Source organism: Psammomys obesus, unplaced genomic scaffold, assembly GCF_907164565.1.
Source record: "Psammomys obesus unplaced genomic scaffold, mPsaObe1.curated_primary_1811, whole genome shotgun sequence".
Classification (NCBI taxonomy): Eukaryota; Metazoa; Chordata; class Mammalia; order Rodentia; family Muridae; genus Psammomys; species Psammomys obesus.
Window position 1 is genome coordinate 49,737,749 of NW_026585895.1, and position 13,420 is coordinate 49,751,168.

Here is a 13,420-nt window from a genome sequence, read left to right on the forward strand (position 1 = left end):
AAGTTCAAAGCCCCACAAACAGACCCTTAGGCCAGTTTGATGGAGGTGACTCCTCAGTTGGAGCCTCCCTCTCCTTCCCTGGGGTGTCACAGCCGAGGCTAACTGTGACACCAGAGAATAACACACAGCCATACACAGGTCAAAGTACGGTTTGCAATGTAAATTGGACTGGTGGGTTTCACTGTAGCTGTCCAAGATAGTGTGCTGTGATGGCTGCAAATACTAGGTGGCCCCTGGTCTTTGGGAAGCTACTGGTGTGGTAGCCAAGGAGGAGATCCAGTTATCTGCTAAGGCCACTGAACTACTCTTCTTAGGGCCGAGGATGTGGGTCAGTGTAGAGTGAGTGAGTGCCCAGTACGCCAAGGCCATAGTCTACCCACAGCATGCCCCGCACCCCCACGCCGCCTCCACCCCTGGGGCAAGGGGGCGGGGCAGGGGCGGTGGAAAGGGCAGGCGGGGGCGGGGTTTCTGCTGCCTGAGTAGTGTCACCCAGTCAGGAATGGCTGCGGACTGGAACAGAAGCAGCCTGCCTTCTGTGAAGCCACTCTTCCCACTAGTGAGTTTTGTACAGAAAACTCCAGTTCTTGAACAGAAAAATAACGCCGTTTGCATAAACATGCGAGGTGCTTGTGATTGCCGCATAAGCGAATCAATACATTTTTAAGGATCTCTTTAATCTCACATAAAATAAATATTAATAAATACGATCCACTTAAAGGCTTCTTGCTTAGGGGTGTTGATACATTTCAAGAGGGTCAAAGGGCTCACATGCCACTCTGTGCATATGAAAGCCAGAGGGCATCTTGGGGGGGTCAGTTCTCTTCCACCACGTGTGTCCTGGAGATCAAACTCAGGCTTAGGAAGTGAGTGCCTTTATCTCCTGAACCAGCACAGTTTGTTTTGAGAATAGTTGGCCTTTGCTGCATGGTGATCTTTCTGTTGTGGCCTGCCAGGCGCTGGGTTGTAGGCTGAGCCACCCGGCCACACATTAGCAAGGAATACATTCTTGATAACATCTCCATCCTTACTGGAGCCTGGGATACATTTTTTTCTAAGGACCATTTATACTGTTTGCTCACAAAGGAGTCCTTTTGAGATCTGGAATTTCTTCCCATTAAATTTTCCACATTCTAGTCAAGAATGTAAGTGGGCCGATTGGTTTTTCATCTGTTTTGAATTTTCCTCTGGCTGCCTTGTCCTGCGATAGTAGCAGCAGGGTGTGGCCCCTTCAGGGACGCCTTAATATCGCCTAGGAGGACGCTGCTTGGAGGCTGCAGGCACTCTTTCACTCGTTACTCTTGAGGATCTTCTGTCCTGTTTGAGTCCTGGGCTTTGAGGGAGGGCTTTTTAGTACAGTTTGCAAAAGAATGGTATTGGTAACTGATTATTTAAAGAAAAAAAACCATTGTGAGGTCTGGGGTGTAGCTCCGCTAACAGACTGCTTGCTAGCATGCACAAAGCCCTGGATTTGATTGCTGGTGCCAGCTTGGTGATTTATGCCTGCAATTCCATTGTGTGGGAGGTAGAGGCAGGCAGATCAGAAGTTCAGGGTCATCTTGGCTACATGGGGAGTTTGAGGCCAGCCTGGGCTACATAATACCCTGTCTCAAAACTAAAGCCAAAAAAACCCCAAAACACCATATTATCGGTCAGTGAAATTTAAGGGGGACTCAGTTCCTTGTGGATGGGGTTTCTTTTTGCTTGTTTGTTTGCAAGGACTTTGGGATTTCCATCCTTGCTGCAGAGAGTGGCAGACAGATTGTCGATAGGACAAGGTGAAATCCAAGAGCAGAAGCGAGAGCTTTCAGAGGTGATGGCGCTGTAGAGAGAACTCTAGGGGAGGAGGGGAGGGAAGAGGTTTCGTTTCATTTTTTCAGTGATGAGGCTGGAACCTTGAGCATCACTTTCTACCACTGAGCTGCAGTCCCAGCTCTTGATATATATTAATATCAGTATATGGGTATAAAGATAGATAGATAGATAGATAGATAGATAGATAGATAGATAGATAGATAGGAGAGAGAGGAATATGATATATTGGAGGTGTGTGTGTGTGTGTGTGTGTAGGCCACAGGTCAACGTCAGGTGTTATCTTCAGAACTACCACCTACCTCTTTATACTATAGAGGGTGACTTGATGGCTGTTAAGCCCCAGGGATCCCTTCTGGCTCCACCTACCCACACATTGGGCACTGTGACATGGATGTTGTGGGTCGGACTTGGGTATTCATGTTTTCAAGGCAATCATGTTACCTACAGAACCATCACCCAGCTCTTATTTTTAAGCAAATCTGATCGATTTGAAACTAGATCAAGAAAGGGTCCCTGACCAGCAGAGCACTTTGGAGAAGTCTTAGTGAGTGCTGCTCATTAATATCATCACTTGAGTTGTTTGTGTATTTGCTTTCTCCAGCTGTTTACAGAGAGCTGCCGCCTTGTTTACCCTGTTCATTTGCTCAACAAGCCTCCTCTGTAGAGATACCATAAATAAATAACCTTCTGAGCACTGGCTCTTAAACTGGTATCTGGGAGGGCTGTGGGATAGATTGAGGACTAAAAAGAGCTGAGAATTTTAAGTCTTTGTCCCTTGTTTTTTATGACAACATTTTAAAAGATTGCTGGTAAGGATAGATTTTAAAAAACAAAACGAAAAAACAAAACAAAACAGGGGCTGTCTTCACTGAGAGTCATTTTAGAGGCAGAAGACTCCAGTGTCCTAAATTGATGCTAATTTGTTCTGTGCACCTGCCTGGAAGCAAGGCAAAGGCAGTTCAGCTAGATATGGGGACTGTAATCCATTCATCTCAGCAGTAACTGTCAGCTCGACACAGTGTCACCTGAGCAGAGAGTCTCAGTTGAAGGAATGCCCCCGACAAGATTGGCTGGTGGGCATGATTATGGATGCTTGTCTTGATTGTTAGCAGAGTTAGAAGGGTCCGGCCCACTGTGGGTAGCACCATTCCCTAGGCAGGTGGTCCCAGACCGTATAAGAAAGCTAGCCAAACATGAGTCTCTGAGAAAGCTGGCAAGCAGCATTCCTCCATGGTTTTGTTTCAAGTTCCTCCTTGAATTCCTGCCTTGACTTCCTTCAATGATGGGTTATGACCTGGAGTGCCAGCTGAATCCTACACTTTCTCTAGTCCGCTGCCTCTGGTCAGGGTGTTTTAGCACAGCAACAGGAAGGAAATTAGGACACATGACTCTGATAGACTCAAGGTTGATACAAAAAGCGAGCTGAAAACACAGCTCAGCCCCAGCGTTCAACAATGCTGTGTTGTGTTTGAAAAGGTTGATTCACACACAAGGAATCAGAAGACAAGAGGAAGCTTTTAGAAGGGGTAACTATGTATTTGTGGGGTAGATGGTGGGGATGATTGGTCACATGGGTTACACTTACCTTCAGACTCTTGGTTATATACGTTAAATGTGTATAGCTTTTGTTGTTGAGCGTCTCACTATATTGCTCAGGATGGCCTTGAACTCCTGGGTTCACGTGGTCCTCCTGTCTCAGCTCTAAAGATGTATAGCCTCTTTAAGAAGAAAATATTATTGTTTGTTTATTCATTTATTTTGGGGTAGGTGGGGTTGAGACACAGTTTCTTCGCATAGTCTTGGCTGTCCTGGAACTATAGGCCAGGCTGGCCTTGAACTCACAGAGATGCACCTACCTCTGCCTCCCGAGTGCTAGGATCAAAGGCTTATGCCACCATGCCTGGCTAAAAGATTTTTTTTTTCATTATTATTTATATGTGTATGTTCAGGAGTATGGGTTTGGGCTCGTAGGTACAGTGCCTATGGAGGTCAGAAGCCTCAGATCCCCTGGAGTTGAAGTTACATGGGGCAAAGTGGATGCTGAGAGTCCTTAACCACTGGGCCATCTCTGAGATGGCATTTATGTGGACCAGGCTGTTTTCAAATTTGCTCTGTAGCCGAGGACGACCTTAAACTTCTGATCCTCCTGCCTCCTCTTTCTGAGTGCCGCGATTGCAGGCATGTGCTGCCACACACAAGCTTGTCCGGGGCCGGAGATGGAACCCTAGGGCTTCATGTGCACTGACAAGCACTCCACAAACTGAGCCCAGCCCCAAAGCTGGAAGGAACAGCTGCAGTGTGTCATTTATGCATTCACCCTACCTTGCCTGTCTTAGTGAAATAAGGCAGGGATCTGGGCACACTAGCCACCCAGGGCAGAGCCGTTGGCCGGTGTCACTGAAGTCCTGTGGCTGGCCAGAGCCTTGCCCCCTCTGAGGTTCCCTCTGAGGCAGCAACACGCCTCCCATCTGACCTGGCTCAGGACGCTTCCTGGGATGCTCTAATGCATTCCCTGGCTCCTTTCCACTGCCCTGGCTCTCTCCCACAGCTCTCAGGCTCCACTTCCTGGGCCGGTCCTCCCTGCTGCTCCTGTGTAGTGCTGCCCGCCCTCTGGCACTCCGATCTGTGGCTGGCGCTTCAGATCCGTCCACTCCCTGAACATCCATCTGTGCTTCCAGGCTCTGCTAGGCACACTAAACCCTCGATTCGCATGGCCAAGCTGCACTGAGTCTTCCTCCCTGTGTGGACTGTTACTTTATGCACAGGAAACAGAACCCAAGTCCCTCCCCTTTGCTCTAGTCTCCCTCAGAGTCTGCAGCCGACCTGTCAGTAGCATTTGCAAAGTGTCTCCAAAATGGCTTCCTCCGGCTCTCGTTTTCAGACTCCCAGGATAGTCTCCTGGCCTCAATGGCTTCCTCCGGCTCTCGTTTTCAGACTCCCAGGATAGTCTCCTGGCTTCTATCTCCTGTGACTCCGTACAGATCTGTGGTCCCGCAAGAGCAGAGTGTACTTCCTAGAGAGTCCAAGCTCCTTCAGTGTGCATCGAAGACCTTGGACAATCTGATCCTCCACTGTCTCCAGTTTCATCACCTCTGCCCATGCCCTGCTGCCCTCCCACCCTCACCTGCCCAGGCCGTCTTTACAGCTATGCATCAGTGGCTGGCACACCTACCTGTCTTGCTCTTCAAAGCAGAAACGCCCAGCTGCTGTACAGGTGTGGTCTAATTCTGCTCAGTTTTGGTTCCCTGGGTCCAACCACTGTTTGTGGCACATAGTGTACAGCGAAGTCCATATTGAGCTATTTTTACTCATTTGAAAAAGCCAAGTTTCTTACCCAGGGTATTCCTTGCTTAGCTTCTTTAGGTGTACAGATTTTAGTATGTTTATTCTATATTCTATGTCTAATATCCACTTATAAGTGAGTATATACTATGTATGTCTTTCTGCTTCTGGGATACCTCACTCAAGATGATACTTTCTAGTTCCCACCCTTTGCCTGCAAATTTCATGATTTCCTGTTTTTTTTTTTTAATTGCTGAGTAATATTCCATTTTGTAAATGTACCACAATTTCTGCATCTATTCATCAGTTGAGGGACATCTGGGTTGTTTCCAGCTTCTGGCTATTATGAATAAAGCTTTTATGAACATGGTTGAGCAAATGTCTTTGTTGTGTACTTGAGCATCTTTTGGATATATGCCTAGAAGTGGTATAGCTGGATCTTGAGGTAGCACTATTCCTAATTGTCTGAGAAAACACCAGATTGATTTCCAAAGTGGTTGTACAAGTTTGCATTCCCTCCAGTAATGGAGGAGGGTTCCTCTTTCTCCACATCTTCTCCAGCAGATGATCAATCCTCATTCAGAAAGGCAAACAGGATGGACATCAGAAGAGGGAGAAAACAGGGAACAGGACAGGAGCCTACCACAGAGGGCCTCTGAAAGACTCTGCCCAGCAGGGTATCGAAGCAGAGGCTGAGACTCATAGTCAAACATTGGGTAGAGTGCAGGGAATCTTGTGAAAGAAGAGGGAGATAGAAAGACCTGGAGGGGACAGGAGCTCCACAAGGAGAGCAACAAAGCCAAAATATCTGGGCCCAGGGGTCTTTTCTGAGACTGATAGTCCAACCAGGGACCATGCATGGAGATAACCTAGAACCCCTGCACAGATATAGCCCATGGCAGCTCAGTCTCCAAGTGGGTACCCTAATAATGGGAACAGAGACTGTCTCTGACATGAACTCAGTGGCTGGCTCTTTGATCACCTGGGGGGGGGGGCAGCCTCAGAGGAAGACAATGCAGCCAGCCCTGATGAGACTTGATAGGCTAGAGTCAGATGGAAGGGGAGGAGGACCTCTCCTATCAGTGGACTGGGGACAGGGCATGGTAGGAGAAGAGGGAAGAAGGGTGGGATTGGGAGGGGAAGAGGGAGGGGGCCACAGCTGGGAGACAAAATGAACAAATTGTAATTAAAAAATTAATTAATTTAAAAAAGAAAAATCCATATTTCATAACTCTTCCCCTACCTCTTCCTTTCTCCAAGGTCAAGCAGCTGGTTCTTTCTTTAAAAAAGGGGGTGGGGGATGTGGTGCTGCACAGCTTTAATCCCAGAATCTCTGAGGCAGAGGCAGGTGGATCTCTGTGAGTTCCAGGTCAGCCAGGGCTATAGAGTGAGACCCTGTCTCAACAAAAAGGATGGTGGGTGCTGGAGAGATGGCTCAGTGGTTAAGAGCACTGGCTGCTCTTCCAAATGGACCCAGGTTCAGTTCCCAGCACCCACATAGCAGCTCACAACTGTCTGTAACTCCAGTTCCAAGGGATCTGACACCTTTACTCCAACGTACATAAAATAAAATTTAAAAATAGTAAAAAAAAAAAAAAAAAAAAAAAAAATGAGAGGGCATGGCTCAGCAGTCAAAAGCACTAGCTACTTTTCCAAAGGACCAGAGTTCAATTCCTAGCCCCATATAACCGTTCATTACTGCCTGTACCTCTGGATCCAGGGATCTGGGACCTTCTGGTTTGCATGGTACCAGGCACACACAGGCAAAGCACCCATGTACATAAAACAAATGTAAGAAATTCTTTTTTATTTTATTGTGTATGTGTCTGCACATGTGTGCGAAGGTAGGGAGTCTGGAAGGCTTTCTGATCCCCAGGAGCTAGAGTCACACCTGTGGGCTGAGGAACAAACTCCGGCCCTCTGCAAGAGCAGCAGTTGCCCTCTCTGCTCTAGAGCGAGAGCACGCACGCGCGCGTGCGCGTGTGTGTGTGTGTGTGTGTGTGTGTGTGTGTGTGTGTGTGTGTGTGTTTCACCTGTCAGGTTTTGGCACCTGAGACCCTTTCCTTTGTAATGGAACATTAATTATATATAGAAGTCATGTGTCTGAAAGGAAGAGAGAGCAGGGGGTGAACGGGTCACAGAGTCTAACTGGGGACCATGCTCAAACCAAATTTGGTAATGTTGATGTAAAGCTCTCAACAGAAAATGGAAAATGTTCGGGCCACTCTCCTGGACCGGTGGATGATGAAGAGGGCTGCTCCCTGGAACTGGTAGCCATAGAAAGAGACAATAAACTTCCCCCTTTCTCTCTTTCCAAACAGGATCAGTTTGACAACTTAGAAAAACACACTCAGTGGGGAATCGATATTCTTGAGAAATACATCAAGTTTGTGAAGGAGAGAACTGAGATTGAGCTCAACTATGCCAAGCAACTCAGGTAAGGCAGCCCACAAAGATGGCTGTGGTGCTGTGCTTCATTTCTCTTCTCAGTAAATTTTTTTTCTTTACATTTATTTATTTGTAGGGCAGGGGAGTGTGTGCCATGGTGTGTGTGGAAGTCTGAATGAAACCCAAGGAGTTGGTTTTCGCTCCTTCCATGGTGTGGGTCCTAGGGATTGAACTCTTATCATCAGGCTTCATGGCAAGCCCCCCTCCCCCATCTCACCAGCCAGATGCAACAGACACAAGCATGATTTCTATTCTCATTTCACTGTGTGTGTGTGTGTGAGAGAGAGATCTTTTCTTGTAAAGTAATATGTCATTGGAGATAGCTGTTTTTAATATAGAAAATTAATATTTATAAGACAGAAAAATTTTAAAAACTTACTACTTTTTGTTTGTTCAGTTTTTCTGTTTGAGACAAGGTCTCGTGTAACCTAGGCTAGCCTTGAACTCACTCTGTAGTGGAGGCTGGCCCTTAGCTCCTGGCTCTCCTGCCTCTACCTCCTGAATGCTGGGATTGTAGGTGTCATGTGCCACCACTCTGGACTCAAGTCCCCCCCTGCCTTTAGGTACTATGTTTTGGTGTGTTTTCATTTCCTGTACTGTATTCTGGTTCATTTTGCAGTGCTTCCTATTGAAGCCAGGGCCTGACTCCCACCCTCACCCCATCCTACCCCTCACCCTCATCACCCTGTCCTCTGCACCTGGCCTCATGTGTATAGAGAGGCACACGGACCCCCCGTGGAGGGCCCTGGACTAGCCCACGCTCCCCAGGATCTGTGGAGCCTGCTGAGTCTCCTGTGGATGCGGGCCTTGGCTATGATCCTTGGCTATGATCCTTGGCTCCACTCGGTTGAGAGGTTCGTCTGCACTGTGGATCTGCACACTGCACTGCACTGTGCTTTCATTGCTGTTTAACGTTTTGCTGTGTGGGTTTCCACAGCTCCTCTGTCCTGTCACTCAGCAAGTGCTTGTTCCCACCCGCGCTGGCGTGACCGGCAACCGGTGTGTGCTACTTCGTGGGTTGTTCTGTCTTCCACCCATCTCAACCCTTTTTCTTCTTCCCTTTCAAGCCCCTAACACCGATAGGAGAGAAAAAAGGATAGAGAGGAAAGAGGGAGATGGTATCTTAGAGTACTTCCTGCTGATTAGGGCCATTGTGCTCCTTGGGGCAAGTTGATCTTCATAGTCAGGATAATTTCCTCTTCCTCCTCCTCCCTCCTCCTCCCTCCTCCTCCCTCCTTCTCCCTCCTCCTCCCTCCTCCTCCCCCCCCCCCCCCTTCCCCCCTCTGCTAGAGTGCTAGGTAAATCGTAGTCCTCTGCTGTGAAGCAGCTCCATTTCCCCACACCTGAGACTAAAATGAAAACATAAGCCCAGAGCGGTGGTCCATGCCTGTAATCCCAGCAGAGGGCAAAGGCTGGTTGTGAGTTCAAGGCCAGCCTGGTCTACAAAGTGACTTCAGGACAGCCAGGGCTACTCAAAAAAAAAAAAAAAAAAAAAAAAAAAAAAGAAAAGAAAAAAGAAAGAAAGAACAGAAAAAAGAAAACATATCCTTATAATATTTCTCTGTGTGAGTGTGTGTGTGTTTTAAAGAAACCAAAATTCTCCCTGCATGCTGGTCCCTTTTTTTTTCTTTTAAGTTTTACTTATTTATTTACTGTATGTGTGGAGGAGGTGGACATGCTGCTGCTAGCATCATGTGAGGTCAAAGGCTGCCTTCAGTGAGTGGGCTCTCCCCACCATGTCAGTTTCCAGGACTGAGCTCAGGCTTGGCACCTTTACTCTGAGCCGTGTCGCCAGCCTAGCACCCCGCCCCTGGTGCATATCTGAGCCCTTCTCTTTCTTCACTGTGGGATCAGGGCTGCGATCACGGAGTGAACCTCTGCCTGGCTGTAGAAGTACCTGAGCTGGTTAGTGTTTGCACACCTTCACTCTCCAGTAGCGTGAGTGGTCCTGTTGTAGAGCAGATTTTTAGGGTCAGAGCCTGGATCCTGGAGGTTCCCACAAGTCAGTCCCAGCTGCTTGTCCCCAACACACCCGTTAGAGAGATAAGTCGGAGTAAAACACAGGGAAAGATTTACTCAGTGAGGCCTCCAAGGTCGTCTGTGGGTCCTGGAGGGTCGTTTAAACGGAAAGCAGGAGTACGCTGGGCTAAGCAGGCCTGGCAGGGGGAGGATGAGTTGTCAGATGTCTCAATACCAGTCAGCTTGTGTGTGTGAAGTATGTGTGTCGAGTGTGTGTGAGTGAGTGTGATGTGTATGTGAAATGAGTGTGAACTGTGAATAGGGGTGTGGAGTTTGTGTGTGTGTGTGTGTGGAATGTGTGTCTCTGTGTGTGCACACTTGCATGCTGAAGCATAAATGGAGTTGGTTCTTTCCACCTTTCTGCATGCTCCAGGGTTCAAACTCAGGTCCCCAGGCCTATGCAGCAAGTACCATTACCCACTGAACCATCTTGCTGGCCCAGTCCACCCCAGCTTTAGCTTTTCTAGCTGGCTTCTTTAACCCCAACATGAAATTCTTTAGGAAATTTTAGTTCCTTGAAACCCGCTGTTTGAAAGGCACAAATATCTTGCACAATGTTCCCTCTCCTGGCAGGAAGCTCACACGCTTTCCAAACCTTTAAGGTTATCTGAGGGATTTGTTTGAAACAAAAGCTATTATCAAATCGCTGAGAGAAGGCTGGGGACGAGACTTAGTTGGTAAAGGGCTTGCCTACTCACGTGGAGCTCTGGCTTCCATCCCTAGCACCATGTAACCTGGATGTGGCGGTGGAGGCAGGAAGATCAGGAGTTCAAAGTTACCCTCGGCTGATTTAGGATACCACAGGGCCATTGTTTTTGCCTAAGTAAACACCTCAGCATTAGCATTGGAACGCTCTTTGCATGACACATTTTGGTTTCATTGAGTAGCTGGAATACAGAAACCAAGAAAGTATGTTTCCTCCTGGCCGGGTCCAGATCGGTTTCTGGAACCCTATCTAGGTCTCGGTAGCAAATGGCTGCCTCACACTGGCTCGTCCTGATACATTGCCAGTCACATGGAAGTGAGTTACATTGCCTGGCTGAGCACTGGAGGCAGGGCCAGGTGGATCTCTGTGGGTCTGAGTCTAGTGGAAGGACTGACGTCCAGAGAGGGAGAGGGAAGAGGGAGAGAGAATAGATGTGCTACACCACAACCTAGTCAGGCTTACTTTATTTTGTGCCTTTTGTTTCCTTATGGTGCCTCTGTCCCCTTTTGCCTTGTGCTGTGGAGGCCTGTCTACAAGTCTGGTGGACATGGAAGTGGTCCTTTGTCCTCCTTGGAGGCATCCTTTTCTCCTGGAGACCAAGTGACAGTCTCTTGGGTCCCTCTGGCCTCGCTGAGTTTATCTTTGCCCTTAACATTGCTGTGCCCAGCATCCAGCTCTGTTTGTTTCTGCTCTTAGCCTGTGCTCTCTCCTTGACCACAGCTGTATCTGGCCTTAGCACCCATGGATGTAGCAATCACTCCCAGATGTGTGTCTCCAGCTGTCCCTCTCTCCCAGACTCCAGAAGCAGCTTACCTAAACTCTCACAAGCATTTCTAAACGACGCCTGCCTGCATCCATGCGCAGCTGCAACTCCTGACGCCGTTTCCACCTCTTCACCTCCCCTGTGAGTGCATGGCCTCTCCTGCCTTAGGACAGAGGCCCCAGAGCTCTCCACACCAAGCCATCAGGACACATGTTCCGCTCAACTCTCCATGCCGACCCAGGACCCAGCCACTTCTGGTTGGCTGTATGCCACCTCTGGGTCCAGGTCAGTGTTGTCTCTTGCCTGGATTGTTACCAGTCGAGTGGGATTGCCATCCCACCGTCTGCTGGCTCTCTAAGAAGCAGCCACATTAGTTCCTCAGCAATTCCCCCATTTCCTTCTGATTAAATTTCCAAAGTTCTCCCTGCAAATGCCTGAAAACTTTCCATGCCTAGGGTCTTCCCAGGTCATGCCTTTGTCCTTCAAACATGGTTGCCATATGGCCTTGGTGAGACAGTTTGGGGCCAGTCAGAACATTCTCCTCATGGGCAACTTTGCGTTTTCTGAGCAAATCTGTGCAGTGTGGCCAGGCACCCAAGCTCTGCCCAGGTCCTTGGCATGCTCTTCTGTCATGTTCCTGTTTTGGCCCTGTGGTTATCTTGCTCCTTCCTTGTCAAATCTGATAAACCCTGGTGTGTCTATTCATTCGCCACTGCTGTGTTTCTTTAGCCCAAAGTTCATTTCCTGAGTCTGGTATTGCTCTTCTTGTTCCGCTCCACTTTTTTTTTTTTCTTTAAGTTTTTTTGTTTTAAGTTTTTCTCTATTCTTTTTGTGTGTATGTGTTTTCTCCAGGCTGGGTTTTCCTCCTTCTCTCTGTCCCCCTCTTCCTCACTCCCTTCTGACAGCGCCTGACAAATTTTTTTTCCACCCTGGATGTGCTTGACTTGGGTGGTTTGATGAATTGGCCGAGCTCATCTCTCGGTCCCCAGTGCTGTGGGGTGATCCTGTGCCTGCTTCACTTCACAACAGTGGGACTTGGGGCGCATTGTTCTCTGGGATCAGCTGTCTAATGTGAACAGTGAGAGAATTTCCGCCTCTCTAAAGTTGAGGGGTTAACTCTTCTCATCGTTGTGACCACATGCCTGCATTTTAAGGAAGGAAGGATTTGTTTCGCCCGGTTTTAGGGCCTGCCACAGTCCGTCGCGGTGGCAGGAGTTTGATGATTACCTCACAGGGTTGGAGGGGATGAGGTTGAAAGCCTGCTAGCTGCTTCCCGGCATACCCTTTGCATGAGTGACGTTTAGAGCCAATGGCCTGGTGTGACTGTCCCTTATGATACTCCCATCTTTCTTCAGAGTCTTTCTGAGGCTGAAGAGGTGAGAGTGTGCCTGGAGGCTGCCTCTGACCTGGGGGTTCTGACCTGTTGTCTCTTCTGAAACTCTTGGCTGTGGGCTAAGGTGTTCAGAAGAACAGGCCTTGCTCCTATGGACTCCCTAGGTTTCTGAGAATTTCCACATGTGTGCAGCTTGAGACGTGAGGTGTGGAGGAGGAGTAGCCCACACTTTGCCCAAGTCCTTGGAGTCCACAGATGGAAGGGACAGCATGGACATTGTCAGGGCAGGTCCCCCATCCCTCAGTGTCCCTCTCTGTTCAGTTTGCTTCTCTTGAACCGACTCAGGGCACTGCCCTTACTTCCCTTCATGTGGCCATTTTGGTGGAATCAGGGTTCATTCTAAATTGCCTTCTTTGAATTGACTCCAGAGTCCAGGAAGCCCTTGAACTCAGGATCCACCATCGCCTCGGCCTCATAAGTAGCCAGGATTACAGGCCTGTTCCTCCAGCCAGGCTCCTGGCCACCTTCTATTTGGTGCCTTTTGTTTGTTGGGAACCCACCCTTCACCTTCTGCCACCCTGATCCAGATCTCTTGTGGTAACTGTTCAGAAAAATAAAAGAACAGACCCAAACATTCCTGGGCTCCGCCCTGGGCGTTCTGGTTCAGAGCACCTGGAAAGGGGCCCAAGTATCTGCTTTAAAAGTACCCCTGTGGGGTTGGCCAGCTCTGAGCCAGCAGCCTCAGAAACTCAGATTTTCCTCTTCCCTGCTAGTTAGTCTACCCCAAATGCTGGTTGCATATAGAGAGCATACTGGGTTCCTCGGCAGGTCCGTAAATGGAAAGGTGGTGTTTTGAGAGCTTCCCTGCATGCTTGTTTCTTTTTCTTTTTGTTTTTGTTTAATGCTTAATACAAAACCAGAAAGCTTGTCCCCAGGGCAAGAGGTTGGGAAGGGTTTGTGGAGAAAGAACCAGGACTAGAAGCTAAAAAGAAAATGTGGATGGGTTTCCTTATCTATCTATCTATCTATCTATCTATCTATCTATCTATCTATCTAT

General features: G+C 48.4%; 1 protein-coding gene across 15 annotated transcripts in view; it reads left to right on the forward strand.

Annotated features, from left to right (window-relative positions):
- Positions 1 to 13,420, forward strand: part of Fnbp1 (formin binding protein 1) — a 111,617-nt gene that overhangs the window by 27,424 nt on the left and 70,773 nt on the right. For all 15 annotated transcript variants that reach the window (XM_055600946.1, XM_055600944.1, XM_055600945.1 and 12 more), the window contains exon 2: positions 7,416 to 7,531. In XM_055600946.1, the coding sequence (XP_055456921.1) occupies positions 7,416 to 7,531 (116 nt within the window). The remainder of the gene's footprint in view (positions 1 to 7,415; positions 7,532 to 13,420) is intronic.